At 42.2% G+C, this 15753-nt stretch overlaps 1 protein-coding gene across 2 annotated transcripts in view; it reads left to right on the top strand.

Moving 5' to 3' along the window:
- Positions 1-14582, top strand: part of LOC131691378 (G-protein coupled receptor Mth2-like) — a 42886-nt gene extending 28304 nt beyond the window's left edge. For both annotated transcript variants that reach the window (XM_058977713.1, XM_058977712.1), the window contains exons 3-5: positions 13341-13763; positions 13826-14186; positions 14250-14582. In XM_058977713.1, coding sequence (XP_058833696.1) covers positions 13341-13763; positions 13826-14186; positions 14250-14376 — 911 coding nt within the window. In that variant the 3' untranslated portion in view covers positions 14377-14582. The remainder of the gene's footprint in view (positions 1-13340; positions 13764-13825; positions 14187-14249) is intronic.
- The last annotated feature ends 1171 nt before the right edge of the window (positions 14583-15753 follow it).

Raw genomic sequence — 15753 nt, 5'->3', positions numbered from 1 at the left:
ACCTAGTCTACTCCGGCAGAGAGTTCCTAGGCGGCGGAATTTTTCCCGAACCCGATTTGTTGTTTTACGGCGGCTCTCTAGTCAGCGGCGTTGCTTTGTTGGTCCCTTGGCCACTTCCTCTGCAGTTCTGTTAACCGCATCCCAGATACGCTCATCGTGGTACATCTCTTCGACGATATTGTCGACTGTCACCTAGGGCATCCCCCTTCGAGCTTCTTCGAACCTAGGGCATTCTAAGACCACGTGTTCGGGTGTTGCTTGCACGTTCACTTCCTCGGGGCAGAGAGGTGACGAAACATGTCCAAGCCGATGCAGGTCCAACTGGAAATATCCATATCCGGACAAAAATGGAATTTCACCTCTCCATGATTCCTACGCATCCACACCGACACATTTCGAATGAGTCGGAGGGTCCACCTTCCTTCTCCGTGTTATCCCACTTTTTCTGCCACTTAGCCAATGAGTCTGTTCTGAAGGGTCTCCTTGCGTGTATTCCTCCGCTGGTAGCATTCCACGTCCTGAACCAGAGTGATGTAGTTATCCCGACAATAACGCATACTGCCTCCGAAATTATCGTTCTGTACGCACTTGCTACATGGAAGAGCCATTAGGCGAAACGTGCTCGTCAACCTCGTTCGGTTCCGCTTTGAGTTCAGTGCAGCAGCACAGGTCGTTACGCCATACCTCAGTATTGAGGATGGGACATCAGCCAGGAGACGTTTCGTGCTGCATCTTACGCCTCCGATGTCCTCGCAGCGTTCATAGACGGCGTGGCTGTTGTAATTTAACCGATTGTCGACCATCACACCCAGGTGGTTTTGGGTACGTACCAATGTAATTGAGTGTCCGCTGATGCTTCTCACGACACGTTGGATTTTTTTTCGGTTTTTGGCAAGCACTACCTCGGTTTTGTGGTTAGCCAGCTGCAACTTGACGTCAGCCATCCAGGTTTCCACGATGCCTATTGTCTCTGCCGTCAACATCTTCACCTCCTCAAGGGTGTCGCCGGTTATCGTCAGGACAACATCATCTGCAAAGCCGACGATCTCGGCTCCCCTGGGTAGTTCCAGTGTCATCACCCCGTTGTTTATTATGTTTCAGAGCGTTGGACTGAGTATGGAGCCCTGAGGTAGTCCCGCCGTCCTGCCCCATGTTCGTTCCGTAGACCAGTACTCGGTTCGGAAAGCAAACTTTTCAGAACCTTGCACAAATAGTCCGGAACCCGCATTCTGTTCAGCGCTACGGCGATCGCCACCCAACTGGCGCTGTTGGACGCGCTCTTGACGTCACGGCGCAGTAGCGATTTCCCACTTCTCTTTTTCTGTGATGCTTTCTCGGCGCTCGCGATGACTCCGATGGCATCCATCCCTTTCCGGAACCCGACCTGACGGTCCTGTTGAGGACCAAGTATCCAGCAGGCATACAGGCCGATACGATGCTGGATCCCCTGGTGGCTTCCCTGGTTTTGGCAGTAACGCCAGCTTTTAGATCTTCCATTAATCCTGGAAATCCAGGAGTTCCTGTAGAACAATCCTGAGTATGTCCGAAAACGCCAGAATAGCGGTATTCAGTGCTACGTTAGAGATACCGTCCGGACCGAAAGCTTTCATTGCTTTTAGCCTTTTTGCCACTGTAAAGAGCTCGTCTTTGGAGACTCGTTTGTAACCAGCTTTTCCACCGCTTGCGTTAAGTTACGGTGAAGGTACTTCGGGAAAGGACCCTCCACGATGAATTTCAAATTTGTCAGCGCACATTTCAGCTGGCGTCGTTGGATCCTTCATCTTAGCCATCACGGCACAATAAGCGCTGCCCCCGGTGTTAGCGTCTATTTCTCTGCACAACTCCTTGTAGCAGATGGACTTACTAAACACTACCTCGCATTTAAGAGCGGCCCTAGCGACCCAGAATGTTACCTTACCTTCTTCTCTGACTGTCTCAGATCTTGCTATCTGAACGCGTCTTTTGAATTTTAAGCAGGCAGCACGAAGGATGGTGATCCTTTCGTTCCACCACTACACCGGACACCGGCAGTTCTTAGGCTCCATTTTCCTCGGCAATATTACATCACATGTCCTCGCTGATGTTTCCGACAGCTTATCGACATTCGAAATTTGAGCGAGGCTGTCAGCACGAAGTGCTTTCACAAAAAGATCCTATTTCCGCTTGCCAGTCCTCAATCTCCGCGTTACGATGCAATTCTTCCGACCAATGTGTGAAAAGGGGAAGTTTCGGAGATTACACTTAACTACGCACTTCACAAACGGTTCTCTTTTATTATTCTCGTCCGTATCGCACAACACGTCTACACACACGCAATGCTTGCACTCTTCTGAGTTCACCGTTCACATTTTCCATTCCGTTCCTTATGTTCTACACTGGTACAAATATTCACTCAGAAATCCCAAGATGCCACACTCCCCCCTTACTTATCCTTAGACTCAACCGTAGTGACATAATCTTGTAGATAGCTGGGTACCCTCTGTTCTCTGCGTTCACGTGATTTTATTGTCTGATCCGATGATACAGGAAATTCGGCCATATCCAGTGCTCCTTCAACATTCGATGAGCTATATTCTTGTGAATTCGGTTCTCTAGTAATTTGTTTGAGATGCGAAACATTTCTGTGGTACGTCTTCCCTGTTTCCAACGACTTAAGCTCAACATCTGTCCCGGTTCTTTTGATTATCTGGAACTGTTCATGACCAAAATTACTAGCAAGTTTATTTTCTTTCTGTATTCTTTTAGCCAGTACGGGATCGCCTTCTTTCAACTCATTTACTTTCTCTCGACGTTTTATATCTGCGGACTCGGCTGCTGCAACCTTTTTCTCCCAATCCCGATCTCTGATGCTTTCAGTTAGTCTCTCTGTTGATTCCTGTACGCTCGGTAGTTTGTCCCTCAGTATTCGTCCGAACATTAATGCCGACGGAGCGATGCCTGTGATTGAATGGGGTGTTGAGTTGTACATGAGCAAGAAGTTCCTTAAGTCCCACTTCCAATCAGATGAATCAAATTCCTGACTAATACGCAACCGTTTTAAGATAGTGCTGTTCATCCTTTCGACCTCCCCGTTAGCTTGTGGCCAGTAAGGAGTAGTTTTCTGTTGTACAATACCGTATTCATTGCAAAATTCCCTGAGGGTTTCACTTGTGAATTGGAGACCGTTGTCAGAACGAAGTACTTCCGGGATACCGAAACGACTAATGTTTCAAATAACCCTTGGATGGTGAGGTCAGCGGTTATTTTCTTCATCACAATCACCTCCACAAAACGACTGAAATAATCAATCATCACCAATGGATTATGACCACTGGGAAGTGGTCCTAGAAAATCTACTGCTACATCCGACCAAGCTCTAGTTGGCATCCTCGAGCGCTTCATCGGTTCCGGGGGACCTGTAGTCGATACCATAGTACAAGCCTTGCATTCTTTGACGCACTTCTCAACTTGTTCATGAATTTTTGGCCACCACACTTTCTGCCGCAATCTTCTTTTCATGGTACTCATCCCTGGATGGCCTTCATGAGCACAGAGGATGACTTTTTGTTGTAGTTTTTCTGGAATGATTAGTCGATCTCCTCGCATAATAACACCCTCCACGACATGCAGCTCGGAATTAAACTGTTTGTAACCCTTAACACGCTCATCCCATGTATCCATGTCCAAAGCCTTGTGAAGCTCTTGGAGGATCGCATCTTCGCGTGAAAACTCAATAACATCTGCTAGAGTCACTGCTTTGGGCACTGAATACTCCAGCAAGCGGTGGATGTACGCTTCGCCTGAAGAATCGAATGCTTTTGGTGTACTTAATGATAAACGAGATAGTGCGTCCGCTAGATTACTGGCTCCTGGCTCATGTATGATCTCATAATCGTATGATTGTAGACGGAGAACCCACCGTTCAATACGAGGACATGGACGAGATTTCGAATTGAATAGAAATTTTAACGCTTTGCAGTCCGTAATCGGCTGAAAATGTCTTCCGAGCAAATAAAGCCGAAATTTCTCTACACCCCATACAAGTGCCAGTGCCTCGCGTTCAGTTTGGAAATATTTCTTTTCGAGGTCTGTTAAGGCTTTGCTTGCAAATGCAATAATTCTAGTCTCTCCAATAGTATTTTCTTGTAACAATACCGCTCCCAAACCATCAGGACTGGCATCCGCGATCAACTTTGTTAAGTCGTTTTTACTAAAAAATCCCAAATATCCGATGTCCGAAATGGCTTCCTTGATTTCATTAAATGCTTTACGATGCACATTTTCCCAATGAAATACCACATCACCTCGCAATAATTGCCTAAGTGGCTCAGTTTTCGCTGCCAAATGCGGTATGAAACGACCCACATATGTTATCAATCCTAAAAAGCTTCTTAGCTCTGAAACACATTTGGGCTCTCGAAAACATTTGATGGCTGCCATTCGATGCTCCGTGGGCCTTATCCCGTTTTTATTCAAAACATGCCCAAGAACTGTAACTTCTTCCACATCGTAAATACATTTTTCGTGATTGAGCAGTATCCCATATTCATCTAAGCGATTTCGAAGTGCTTGAAGTCGTTCGCTATGTTCTTTTTTTGTTGCCCCGTAAAGAACGACATCATCTAGATATACAATGATGCTTTGCAAACCTGCCAGAATATTTTCGATTGTTTTCTGAAATATTTCAGGAGCACAGCTGATGCCAAACATGAGCCTCTTGAATCTGTTCCGTTATAAATACAAAAGTGAAGATAACGAGAAAAATAAAAAGTACAATAAACTCTGTTGCTGTATTTATTTAGTTTTAATTTAGAATTCCAAAAACTGCTTATTTACTATCTCCATAGCTTCAGTAAACAAAAAAAATCAGATCTAATGCTCTAAGCGATATTTACCTGTATAGTCCGTTCTTCGTTACAAATGTAGTTATCGGTCTTGACTTCTCGGAAATTTCAATTTGATGATACGCATCTTTAATGTTTATCTTAGAGAAAACCATCGCTCCGTTGACAGATCCTAGGAGCTCATCAACCAAGGGTAAGGGGTGTGTTTCTCGTAGCACTGCTTGGTTAGCTCGTCTCATGTCAATACATAAGCGCAGGTCTCCCGATTCTTTTAAAATTGGCACCATCGGCGAAACCCATTGAGACGGCCCTTTCACTTTTTCTATAATACCTTGCGCCAACAATACTCTCAGCTTCTCCTCTACCTTATTTTCCAGAGCGTAAGGTGCACGGCGGTAAGCTTGTTGTACTGGTTGTACCGTTTGATCTATAGGAATTTCTACCACTACGCCCTTAAACTTGGGGAACTCTTTGAGTGGTTTGTTTGAAACGTTTCCAATGTCGAAGCCCACTTTAAGTACTTGAAGATGTTTCGCTGTGTCATCTCCAAGTAGACATTGTTGTCCCTTTTCAGCCACATAGAACTGTGCTGCAGTTTTTCTACCACCGCCTTCGATAATTGACATGAAACTTCCTACGATTTTCATGGGTGTCTCTGAAGCATAACATGTAAAATGTTTATCTACCCGGGCAGTCATGTTCCATACATGAACACCCGCTCGCTTCATTGTATCCCAAGTCTCCTGATTAATAATATTGGCCGCCGCTCCTGAATCAATCGTCATTGGAATTTTAATACCGCCAACAGTGAATTGGAAGATATTATTCCCCATCGCATAAAAAATGAACCCATCTCCTTTGTCCTTCTCGTTTGGCCCTTGAATCCATCTTACACGCTTAGCTGGATGTCCCATAGGTTGCCCTGCATTTGGACGTTTAAGACACTGTCTCGCAAAATGTCCAATATTCTTGCATCGCATACAAGCTGCCTGTCTGGCTGGACAAACCTTCGATCCCTTTACATGTCCACGTCTTCCACATGCAAAACAGACAGGTTCGGAACGAAAACCATATCGCTGAGATGTCGTATTTCTGTTTGGCTTTGTGCCCTCAATTGACCTGTTCGACGTGACCAGACCCCATTGATTCACATTTTGATTTGCACGTTGGAAGACCCCCAACTGTTTACTTTCTGAATATCACCTCTTGTTGTTATACCTCCGAACTCTTTGACCTTTTTCTCACTTTCCTCTAGGCTTGTGCCTAGAGCTTCAACGTCCTCCAAACTCATATCTCTCTTCAACATTTTCTGTTTCAATTTACTAGACGCACATTTCTCAACAATCTGGTCTATGATCATTTCATCTGGTTTATCGTATTCACAGCGTTTCACCTGTGCCCGTAGTCTCAAAACGAAATCAGAAAAGCGTTCAGATGTGTTTTGGTAAATTTGTCTGAACTGATGGCGCTCATATATTTGCCGACGAAATGGTTCAAAATGGGCGTCTAGCTTGGCAATGGCCACATCGTAATACGGTGGATCTTTCAAAACATGGTGCACATTCGAAATTTCCGGCAAATTATCATAAATGTCCCTCAAATCGGAACCACCCAAATACAGTAATTTCGATCTTTTTTCGTACTGGGACTCAATTTTTTCCGATTCGAAAAAGGACTCCAAATCTCTTTTCCATTTTGACCAAACCAAAGGAAGTTGCGAGGATTCAATTGAAGACAGGAAAGGTTTAATTCGGCTATCGCTGCCAGCCCTGTCCAATAAAATGAAAAAGACATAAATGAAACTTTTGCTGTAGTCTCAATTTAAGAAAATCACGTAAGACGGCATCATTTGTATAATTAGAAATGTCGAAACTACGTTCGTACTAACGTTGTCATATTCTTCTTTTTTTGCGTCATGATAACTGTCAGTTATGAGGCAACTTCTAAATTCATGTTAGGATGATTTTTCTTCAGCTCGACAATTTTTTTTAACGCTGGCTTGAATAGTAAATATCGAACCCGTTTGTGTATGATAATCCCACCATCTTTTTCTCAATACATCAAACCTGCTTGCGTTTCAAGAGTTCACCTACATTTTATTTCAGTTTCCTTCATTTTAGCGAACTCACGGCGAAACCGCCCGATTTATCATGTAGCGACTCCGCTCTCTATGTTATAGCGAACTCGCTCCCTATTTTATAGCGAAGCCGCTCTCTGTTTAATAACGAACACGCTTGCTCGTTACGAATTCATCTTCTGTTCCACTCTTGACGTACAGCGAACCCGGTCTGTTCTGTAGCGACACCGCTCTCTGTTCAATAGCGATCCCGCTATTTATTTATATGCTAATGGCGAACCCGCCTTCCAATTTATTAATACCGAGTACACACGGCGAACCTTCCCTCTCTGTTAGTACACTACATGTCATTTCTTCCCTGATAACATAATTAAATCACGTAAAATTTACCTTTTCCCATTAATAGAAAACGTAGTTTTATTCAAAATTTTAATAAAATATTATTCGTGATGAAATTCAAATAAAACATCATATTGCATATTTTATTTCAGTGCATGTCAATCGCCCAGCTCTATTTTATTTTACCTACCTGACCATCTCCGCATGTTTTGCCATTGAATTATGCATCACTCATACATAACCTAATTCTAATACGAACTAAGCAATTTGTTCTTGCTGTTTCACTTTGTTTTGTTAACTACACATTGTTTTCATCGCAACACACGATCCACGTAGGTACAGAAAGCAAAATAAACACATGAACATAACATGAAATATATTTTATCCCGGCTGATAAAAAAATTTACGAATTTAGATCGGCATGTTTTTCCACTTTAAATCTACTCTCTGCAGGGGCCCCGTTTCGCTCTACCATTTACAATCGCGATGTAAAAATGCAAATAATGCCCGTCATTTCGTTTCGACAGAAATTTTCTATTTATTCAAGCTTCGTGGAATATAAAATACTTACATTTTTATTCTCGTCGCCAATGTGAAAAGGGGAAGTTTCGGAGATTACACTTAACTATGCACTTCACAAACGGTTCTCTTTTATTATTCTCGTCCGTATCGCACAACACGTCTACACACACGCAATGCTTGCACTCTTCTGAGTTCACCGTTCACATTTTCCATCCCGTTCCTTATGTTCTACACTGGTACAAATATTCACTCGGAAATCCCAAGATGCCACACAATGGTATAGTGGATCGCCTGGTGGTCGCTATGTGTGCACTGCTCACTAACTCGTTAATTCATGTTATCCCTCAGTGATGCACTGCAGAATGTTACGTCGATGGTGGATTCCCGGCCGTCTTTACAGAATTTGCTAGCAGAACCTTCATTGCACAGCCTTATATCCAGCTTCGCCAGGGCTTCCAACAAACTGTAACCTCTTCCGTTGGTTAACCTGCTACCCCACTCCAGTTTCCCTCTCCTATAACTGTTGCTATAACAACCGGTGTTCGTCCGACTAACGAGACTGTTGTCCATCTTGAGAGAGTATATCAGCTGCAGACGAATACACCGTTGATCCTGGCGATCACGAAGCTTTCGTGTGTATTATCCACCACCTCTTGGACGGAGAAAACGCCCATTACTTGGATTGCCGCCATCCCTGCACTATACACCATCCAGTTACCGTTATCGGGAGGAGCACGATACGGCTCTGCAATAATTGCATCGTAGCACTTCGTTTCTGCTGTCTCAATGATTGGAAATAAGCTGGGTTATGTCCATGATCATTGGCCTGCCTTCGCCATTTTGTACTCTGGGCATCAAAAGCCTCCCGTCATGTGGTTTTTTCCGCCTTCCTTTGTGCAGAGCATGTGCTTCGGTTGCTTTGTGCAGTCTCTAGCAATGTGTACCTTCTCCCATATTTTCTGCACAGATCAGATCTGTCCGACCCTTCACAGTTTCTTACCTGATGGCCGAAATCCAGGCACCCGAAACACTTCTCTGGTTGTTTATTGACTCTAGGAATCAATCGTAACGAGCGCACCGACCATCCGACTTTGATCTTAACGGTCGACATAAGCTGGTTGGCTGTGGCTGGCGATAAGGGTATCGCTGCTGTGACTTCCTCAACTTAATTGACATCTGCTCTTTTTCCAGATTACATTGCTCTATTAGTGCGCTCCTCACTTCTTCTTCCGTGGTGATCGCATCCAGATTCCTGTGCTCGACCACTACTTCCTGAATTAAAGCTCTCACATTCGTTTCTTCTCCCACCGCTTCTGCCACAAGTTCCCTATAGGTCGAGCTCTTCATCAATTTAACCTTCTTCACCTCGAACAGCATCTTCCCTTTCTGAGTGCGCCTGGTTCTAATTACGTTCTCCTCCAGCTCCTTCAGCTTGGGCTCCTTTCTCACCCTTTTAAGGATCGCAGCGTACGTCACCTCTGTCGGCGCAGTTGAAGGGGTTCTTTTTCTTCTTTTCTTTCTGTTTTTTCTCCTTTCTCTTACGATTTTTACGGTTTGCCATCCGGTATTCCTGCGTGCATGAATAGCGTGGCTGTCGGTCCGTGGATAAATTTCGATGAAATCTTCATTCACATCCATGTTGTGCCGCCACTATGCCGTAATTAGGATCTTACTGATACTCCAGTTGGGTTAGGGTGCTTCATGCTAAAGTCTTGGACGAAATCTTAGAAAAAGTGGCACCGACTTGCTTCGACGGAGCTGCTTTCGTATTTATATGGCTTTTTAGAGAGGTTTAGCAGAGCCCAACATTGCCTTGCCCCACCAAATCCTAGCAAGACTTCCAAACTTGCAGTTGGTCCAGGGGGATGGGGTCGTCAAGCCCCTGAACTCCTGTCCACCATTGTTGAAAATATCTATGTGTATGTATGTGTGTGAATGTGTCTCCTCTGTTTCTCAGAGATGGCTGAACCGATTTGCACTTAGTCACAAATGAAAGAAAGAACTTTCTCATCGACCGCTATTGAATTTTTAGTGGATCGGGGTTCCGGTTCCGGAGCTACGAGTTGAAGAGTGCGCCCACACAGCATATTCCCATATAAACTGGTACCACCATGCTGACCAAATGATTCGATACGTATTAAAATGTTTGTAAGTCTCGATCACTAATGACTAATCAAAGTACCTTTGACCAAGGATGCCCCAAGGAAACATGTCAAATTCCTAAGTTGATGCCACATCTATTTTCCAGCGGATTCTTGAGCGATTTTTACCAACTTAATTTCAAATGAAAGAGATGACACTCCTATTGATTGCTATTGAATTTTATTCAGATCTGACTTGGTTCCGGAGTTATAGGCTGGTTTGTGTGGTCACACTGAAATTTCTCATATAAACCGTTACAATCGTAATACCTCCGAGGCTAAAAATCTATTGACAGGGTCAACAAATTACTTTGATTCGCAGGTTTAGATCGGAGATGGCCAATCAAATATTCTTTGAATATATTGAACACTATCGACAATTCCGGAAGCCCCGGCTTTGGGGCATATTACACATTTGAAGTCTCATCGGTTCTTTGGTTATAACTGAACCGATTTTCTCAAACCAAGTCTGAAATGGAAGGTGTGAAATGCTGTTGGGTGTTGCACCGCCCCACTCCCTTCCTTACTCTTACACCTTCCTTTTTCACCATGCCTCCTCTTTGACCACCCTCACACTCGCATATCCTTCATCCACCCCATTCCTTCTGACGAATACCCCAAACCCATTCCCCCAGTATTTCAAAATATGATAACATGTAGTTAGCATTGAACTCATGCTGATTAAGTTAAGCAAATATTATACTTTTTTGTTTAAAGTGTGTCAGCGTGGACATTCGTGGTGGTCGTGGGATACGTGCTAGATACGTATAATACGAAATTAATAGACATTTAAACCATTATATTGAACATAATCAGCTAATGACTGTGATCAGCAGGATAGTATTGGCTAATTTGAAGGTAACTCCGACGACCGACTTCCTTTCAGGCTTAATGGAGGACGATTTGAATATTTCTCCGATGGCGAAATAATGCCGATAAGTTTCCATTTCAATGCAAACCGTATCCATCTAATACAACCGGCCCGTGGATAGTCTTCTTCCGGACCAAATATAAACCAAGTAATAATTGAAGTTTTATAGCATACTACATAAAACTATTATAAAACCTCAATTGTTACTTGGGAAGCTATTTAACGTCATAGATATATCGCGTGATCGAACAAAACACCACTTGAGATATCCAAAATGTAAAAACAAGAGAATTGAGCACCGCCAAGCTAACGCATTTGTGCCTATCAAATAAACGAAATGAATAAAAAAACACCTGGGCGTATACGAATAAGTACTTTGTCTACGTACCCGCCCTGGAAGTAAAGATTGATGGTGTAATTGTAACATTATATGCCAGAGCCGAGAAAACATTATGTAGTAGCGTTTTGGGGATCAAAACGTGCTATTATTTCAATCGGATTACCCGAGCAAGCGAAAAGCCAATAATACCCCCATAGTCATAGTACAATTTCACACCCACTGCATGGTGTTGTTAATAGTGATTTGAATGGGATCAACTCTTGAAAACACCATCATCATGGTCCGGTAGATCCCATGCATATCCAGATTTTGGCATATTAATGGGGTATTGACCCCATTTTATGGTGTTTCGTTGGTTGCGAAACTTGGCACAGACCATATTTATGGTCCTTTTAAGGGGCTGTATGGTGTTTGAAACCTTAAGAATTTGTTCGGGTAGTCTTTGATTGGTTCCAGATATTGAAGTTGATTGATTCCACTATATCCGAAACAATCGAATCAAAAAAAGAAATTCTTCCGGTGGAAGCGTTTTGACTAGCTTGATTCTCTACACTATGATTAAAGGTCAGACCAAATGAATACCCGACGAATAACCAGATACAAATATTAGCTTGAGTTCTTACATAATTTCTCCATTCCCGGTAATGAGAAGGCGGGCACTTAGGTATTAGAAGGAGGTTCTTATGAAAGATCGTGTAACTTCAACGAATTTTTCAACATTTCTTGTCAGAGGACACTCGAAAATAGGCAAATTTCGTGGGACAGTGACAATTTAGAAATCACAAAAGTATCAACAACCTTGGTTAAAGAGGAAGGTCTCGGCTTCCTTCGTGTGACATCTCGGGTCATGTCAAATCATTATACGTCATCGAGAACGGTCTCTGCGCTTGCGGTGGCTGTTATCACAACATTAATCATGTTGTCTGGTCGTGCGCCTAGTGTTCTAGTGCCTGATCATCGTTAAACGAATCCTTTCGGCCTCGTTTCAGCGCGAGATGAGTCAAATATCCTCGATCTCTCGTATATATCTCTCATTTTTAAACACGATAGGTATTCAAATTTAATTACCTTTTCTCGTTTGGGTGTCATGCTAACAGCTACCTGGAAATCTGATCCCAAAAGTTACCAGTGGCTTCAAAAAACCCAGTCGGCGATTCGGTTAATGATGTTCTGACAGTGATATCCCGTTTGCCAAAAATTGAAAATTTAATTTCTTTTCCTCCTTGTCACTGTTGTCTGCCACTCTTCACTTTCCCTGATACGGTCTCTGTTACTATTGTTGGAATCAATCCCTCTAGTGTATGTCTTTTTTCTTACTTATTTAAAGCCCGCTAGTGTTTCTCTTTGTTGAAATTTTTAATCAAATAATTATTCTTGTTAAAAATTACTAATTGTATATCTAGCCTTTAAAAATATTTGTATCTTTAGTCTAGATAAAATTGCGTTAATATTTTTTGCATATTGATCTGAACTCAGAGACACATCAGGTTTTGGTTTGTTCTAAGCTTTCATGTGGGTAATTCCCCCCTCGGTAATTTTCGAGTGGGTAATACTACCCATACTACCCACGTGTTCCGCTGGCCCGGACTTTGGATAAATGGAAAAGGTACAATCGCACCACTAGGTGGATTAAAACAGCTTTTCCAATTTCCGACCACAGTGCCTGATAAGCTACCTGTGGTGTATCGACGAAGGTTACAAAATTACAAAACAAATGTTTTGGTGATAATTGCTTCCCTAAATCCACGGTACTTTCCTGAGGATGTTTATCCAACAAAGCGAACCGTATTTAGTCGCAATATGACGGATTTTCTGGGCAAAAATAAGTGGTATCTTGCAGCTGTCCAGAGGGGCCTCTCAGATTCACAGATTTAAACCAAATGGTTACATTTTTTTTCTCTAGGACACCTGTAAAAAAATTCCAAAAGAATCTGTGCGAACCGTAGTATTGATTTAGGAGAATTGGGGCTGGCAATTGAAGTTACAGTAGGGTTTTTTTTCTAAACATATTCCGTTACTACTCCACAAGAAGTACTTGTAATAAAATATATATTCCGCTTAGGGTTACATTTTCAAGTTAGAAGAAATTTCTAGATTCGTTGAAAAAAAAATCTAATTTATTTCTAGGATTGCAGTGTTAAACCTTAAACTGTCCACTTTAGGACTGATTCTCCTAAATGAATCTTGACTTTCTCTAGTTTACTATAATAATATCTAACCATTTCAGGAATAATTTTATCCATCCCCTTTCTATTGGCCACATTGTTCATCTACGCTTGCATACCGGAGCTCCGCAACATTCACGGCAAATCGCTGATATGCTACATCCTGGCACTGACTTTCGCCTACGTGATGCTGCTGCTGATAAACTTCCACTGCTCCTTTATTCCGTGCAACGTTATGGGCTACATGCTGTACTTTTCCGTTCTGGTAAGTTTCTTCTGGCTCAACGTGATGTGTTTCGACATATTCTGGACCTTCAGCAGTGGAGTGGTTATAAAAAATGAACGAAAACGATTTATTCACTACGCACTGTACGCTTTTGGATGCCCAACGGTGATCTTGATAATTGCGCTGGTCTTTGATCATACCGAGCTAATAGTGGAGGAGTATAGGCCTCGGTTCGGAGAGTACGGTTGTTTTATCTTCCGTAAGTATTTTATTTTTATGTCACATTGACAAACGCACAGAATGATTTTTTCTCTTTTTCAGGTGATAAACTGGTCGAATTTATTTACTTCTACCTCCCGCTTCTAATATTGGTGATGGCTAACTTGTACTTCTTCGTGGTAACCGCCATCCGAATCGTTCGAATTCAGCACGCCACGGACGTGGCTTTGCGGAATGGCTCGAGGCGGCACAGTAAATTCGAAAAGGACCGTCACAGGTTTAGCCTCTATCTGCGGCTGTTTATTGTAATGGGTGTAACGTGGACATTTGAAATCGTGTCCTGGGCAGTAGGAAGCAGCGATTGGTTCTTCTACGTGTCCGACGTGTGCAACTGTTTGCTGGGCGTGATTATCTTTTTTCTTTTCGTTTGGAAACAGAAGGTGAGACAGCTGGTAGTGAAAAGGTATGTGGGAATTCAATTGTTTTGGAAGCATTGATTCTTTGATGTGTTTCTTATGTTTGACAGAATAGGCAACCATCAGGAACTTAGACGGCGGAAGTCTACATCCGCGAGTGTGGTTTCATCGACGGGAGCCACTAAATTTACCAGTATTCAGGATTCTACGGTTACGCAACCGCCGGTGAATGCTTGAGGTCTTGCTCTGATGGATTCTAGGAATTTCAGTACGGGTTACTCGCTTGAAATACAGAAGCATTTGTGTCGATATTGATTATTAAGTACACGTTCATTTTAGGGGCGCACACGAAAGGTGTTATATCGCTTTAAAAATCAATCAATTGTATTTGAACTTTTACAATGTATGACATCAATTTTATAGACACACAATACTCGCGTACGGAAGCTTTACATAAAATAAATTATTGTTTACGTAATGTATACAGTATCAAAAAACAAAACGCTCCATAATTATTTTGGATGATATAGGTCTTACGTATCGTAAAAGGTGTGCGGAATCAAATTGCAAAAAACCCGCGGCGCTCCGCTATAGCACTGAGAACTGACATGCAAGTAAAGTTTTCAACTTGTGTAAGAAATAAAACTGTCGCTTTGAAATGATAACAGCAAGTAGCAACTTGCCACTGGTCGGCGCTTCGATCGCCCAGCAATCGCTATACGGGACTTGTGTGCAAATTTGGATACAATGGTGAGTCACGCATGCGAACCTGTATGCGATGGAGATTTTCAACGTATTTTCATTTAAATGTTTACGCAGGTTTTTCGGGAAAGTTTATTATAGCTTATATGTCTGTTCTCTGTGGCTATAGCGTGTACGAGTAAACTACAGCACAGCAAAGGCCCGTTGCCCCCAACTGCGAGTGGAATGAGTAAACCACAGACCGCAAACCCGTCTTAAACCTACAGTGCGCAAGGTAGAACAGTTGATCAAGGTGAAAATAAATCTTGTGTTTACAGAAGTGTCACACATACAACTACACCATTTGGGACAACGTTTAGATTAGGGGACGGGCAGAGCGTAGTTGGTCAATCAATTGCTTTGTACGTAGCTCATCTGGGTTCAAATCCCGATCACGCAAATAGGATTACAGATTTTTTCAAAAAGAGATTTCCCTAACCAAAAACCGATTTAATCCACCAATCAGTGAGATGAGACATTTCTTACACATATCACTGTTGTATTATCCATTACTTTGCCGATCACACGCTAAGTTTACAAGCAACTAGATGTGAGATGTGCACGAATAACGCTTCGAATAAACTGAATAAAATAAAGAAAAAAATAAAGCAAAATAAAATTTAAAATAAAAATAGTAATTCATAAAATGGATAGAATGATTAACATAAATCAAATTAATAAAATAAATAAAACAAATTAGCTCAAATTAAAATTAGACAGCATTAAAAAAAGTTATGAAATTAAGAAAGTAAATTAAATTGTTTCAATATAACAAGCTGTCATACAATAACAAAAAGGACTGGCTAAACCAAATTGATAAAATGAAGAAACTGAATAAAATATGTGAACTGGGAATATAGTTTTAATAAAATG

Source organism: Topomyia yanbarensis, chromosome 3 (assembly GCF_030247195.1).
Source record: "Topomyia yanbarensis strain Yona2022 chromosome 3, ASM3024719v1, whole genome shotgun sequence".
In the NCBI taxonomy this organism is placed as follows: domain Eukaryota; kingdom Metazoa; phylum Arthropoda; class Insecta; order Diptera; family Culicidae; genus Topomyia; species Topomyia yanbarensis.
Note: the sequence above shows the minus strand (reverse complement) of the source record. Positions and strands in the feature narration are given on the sequence as shown.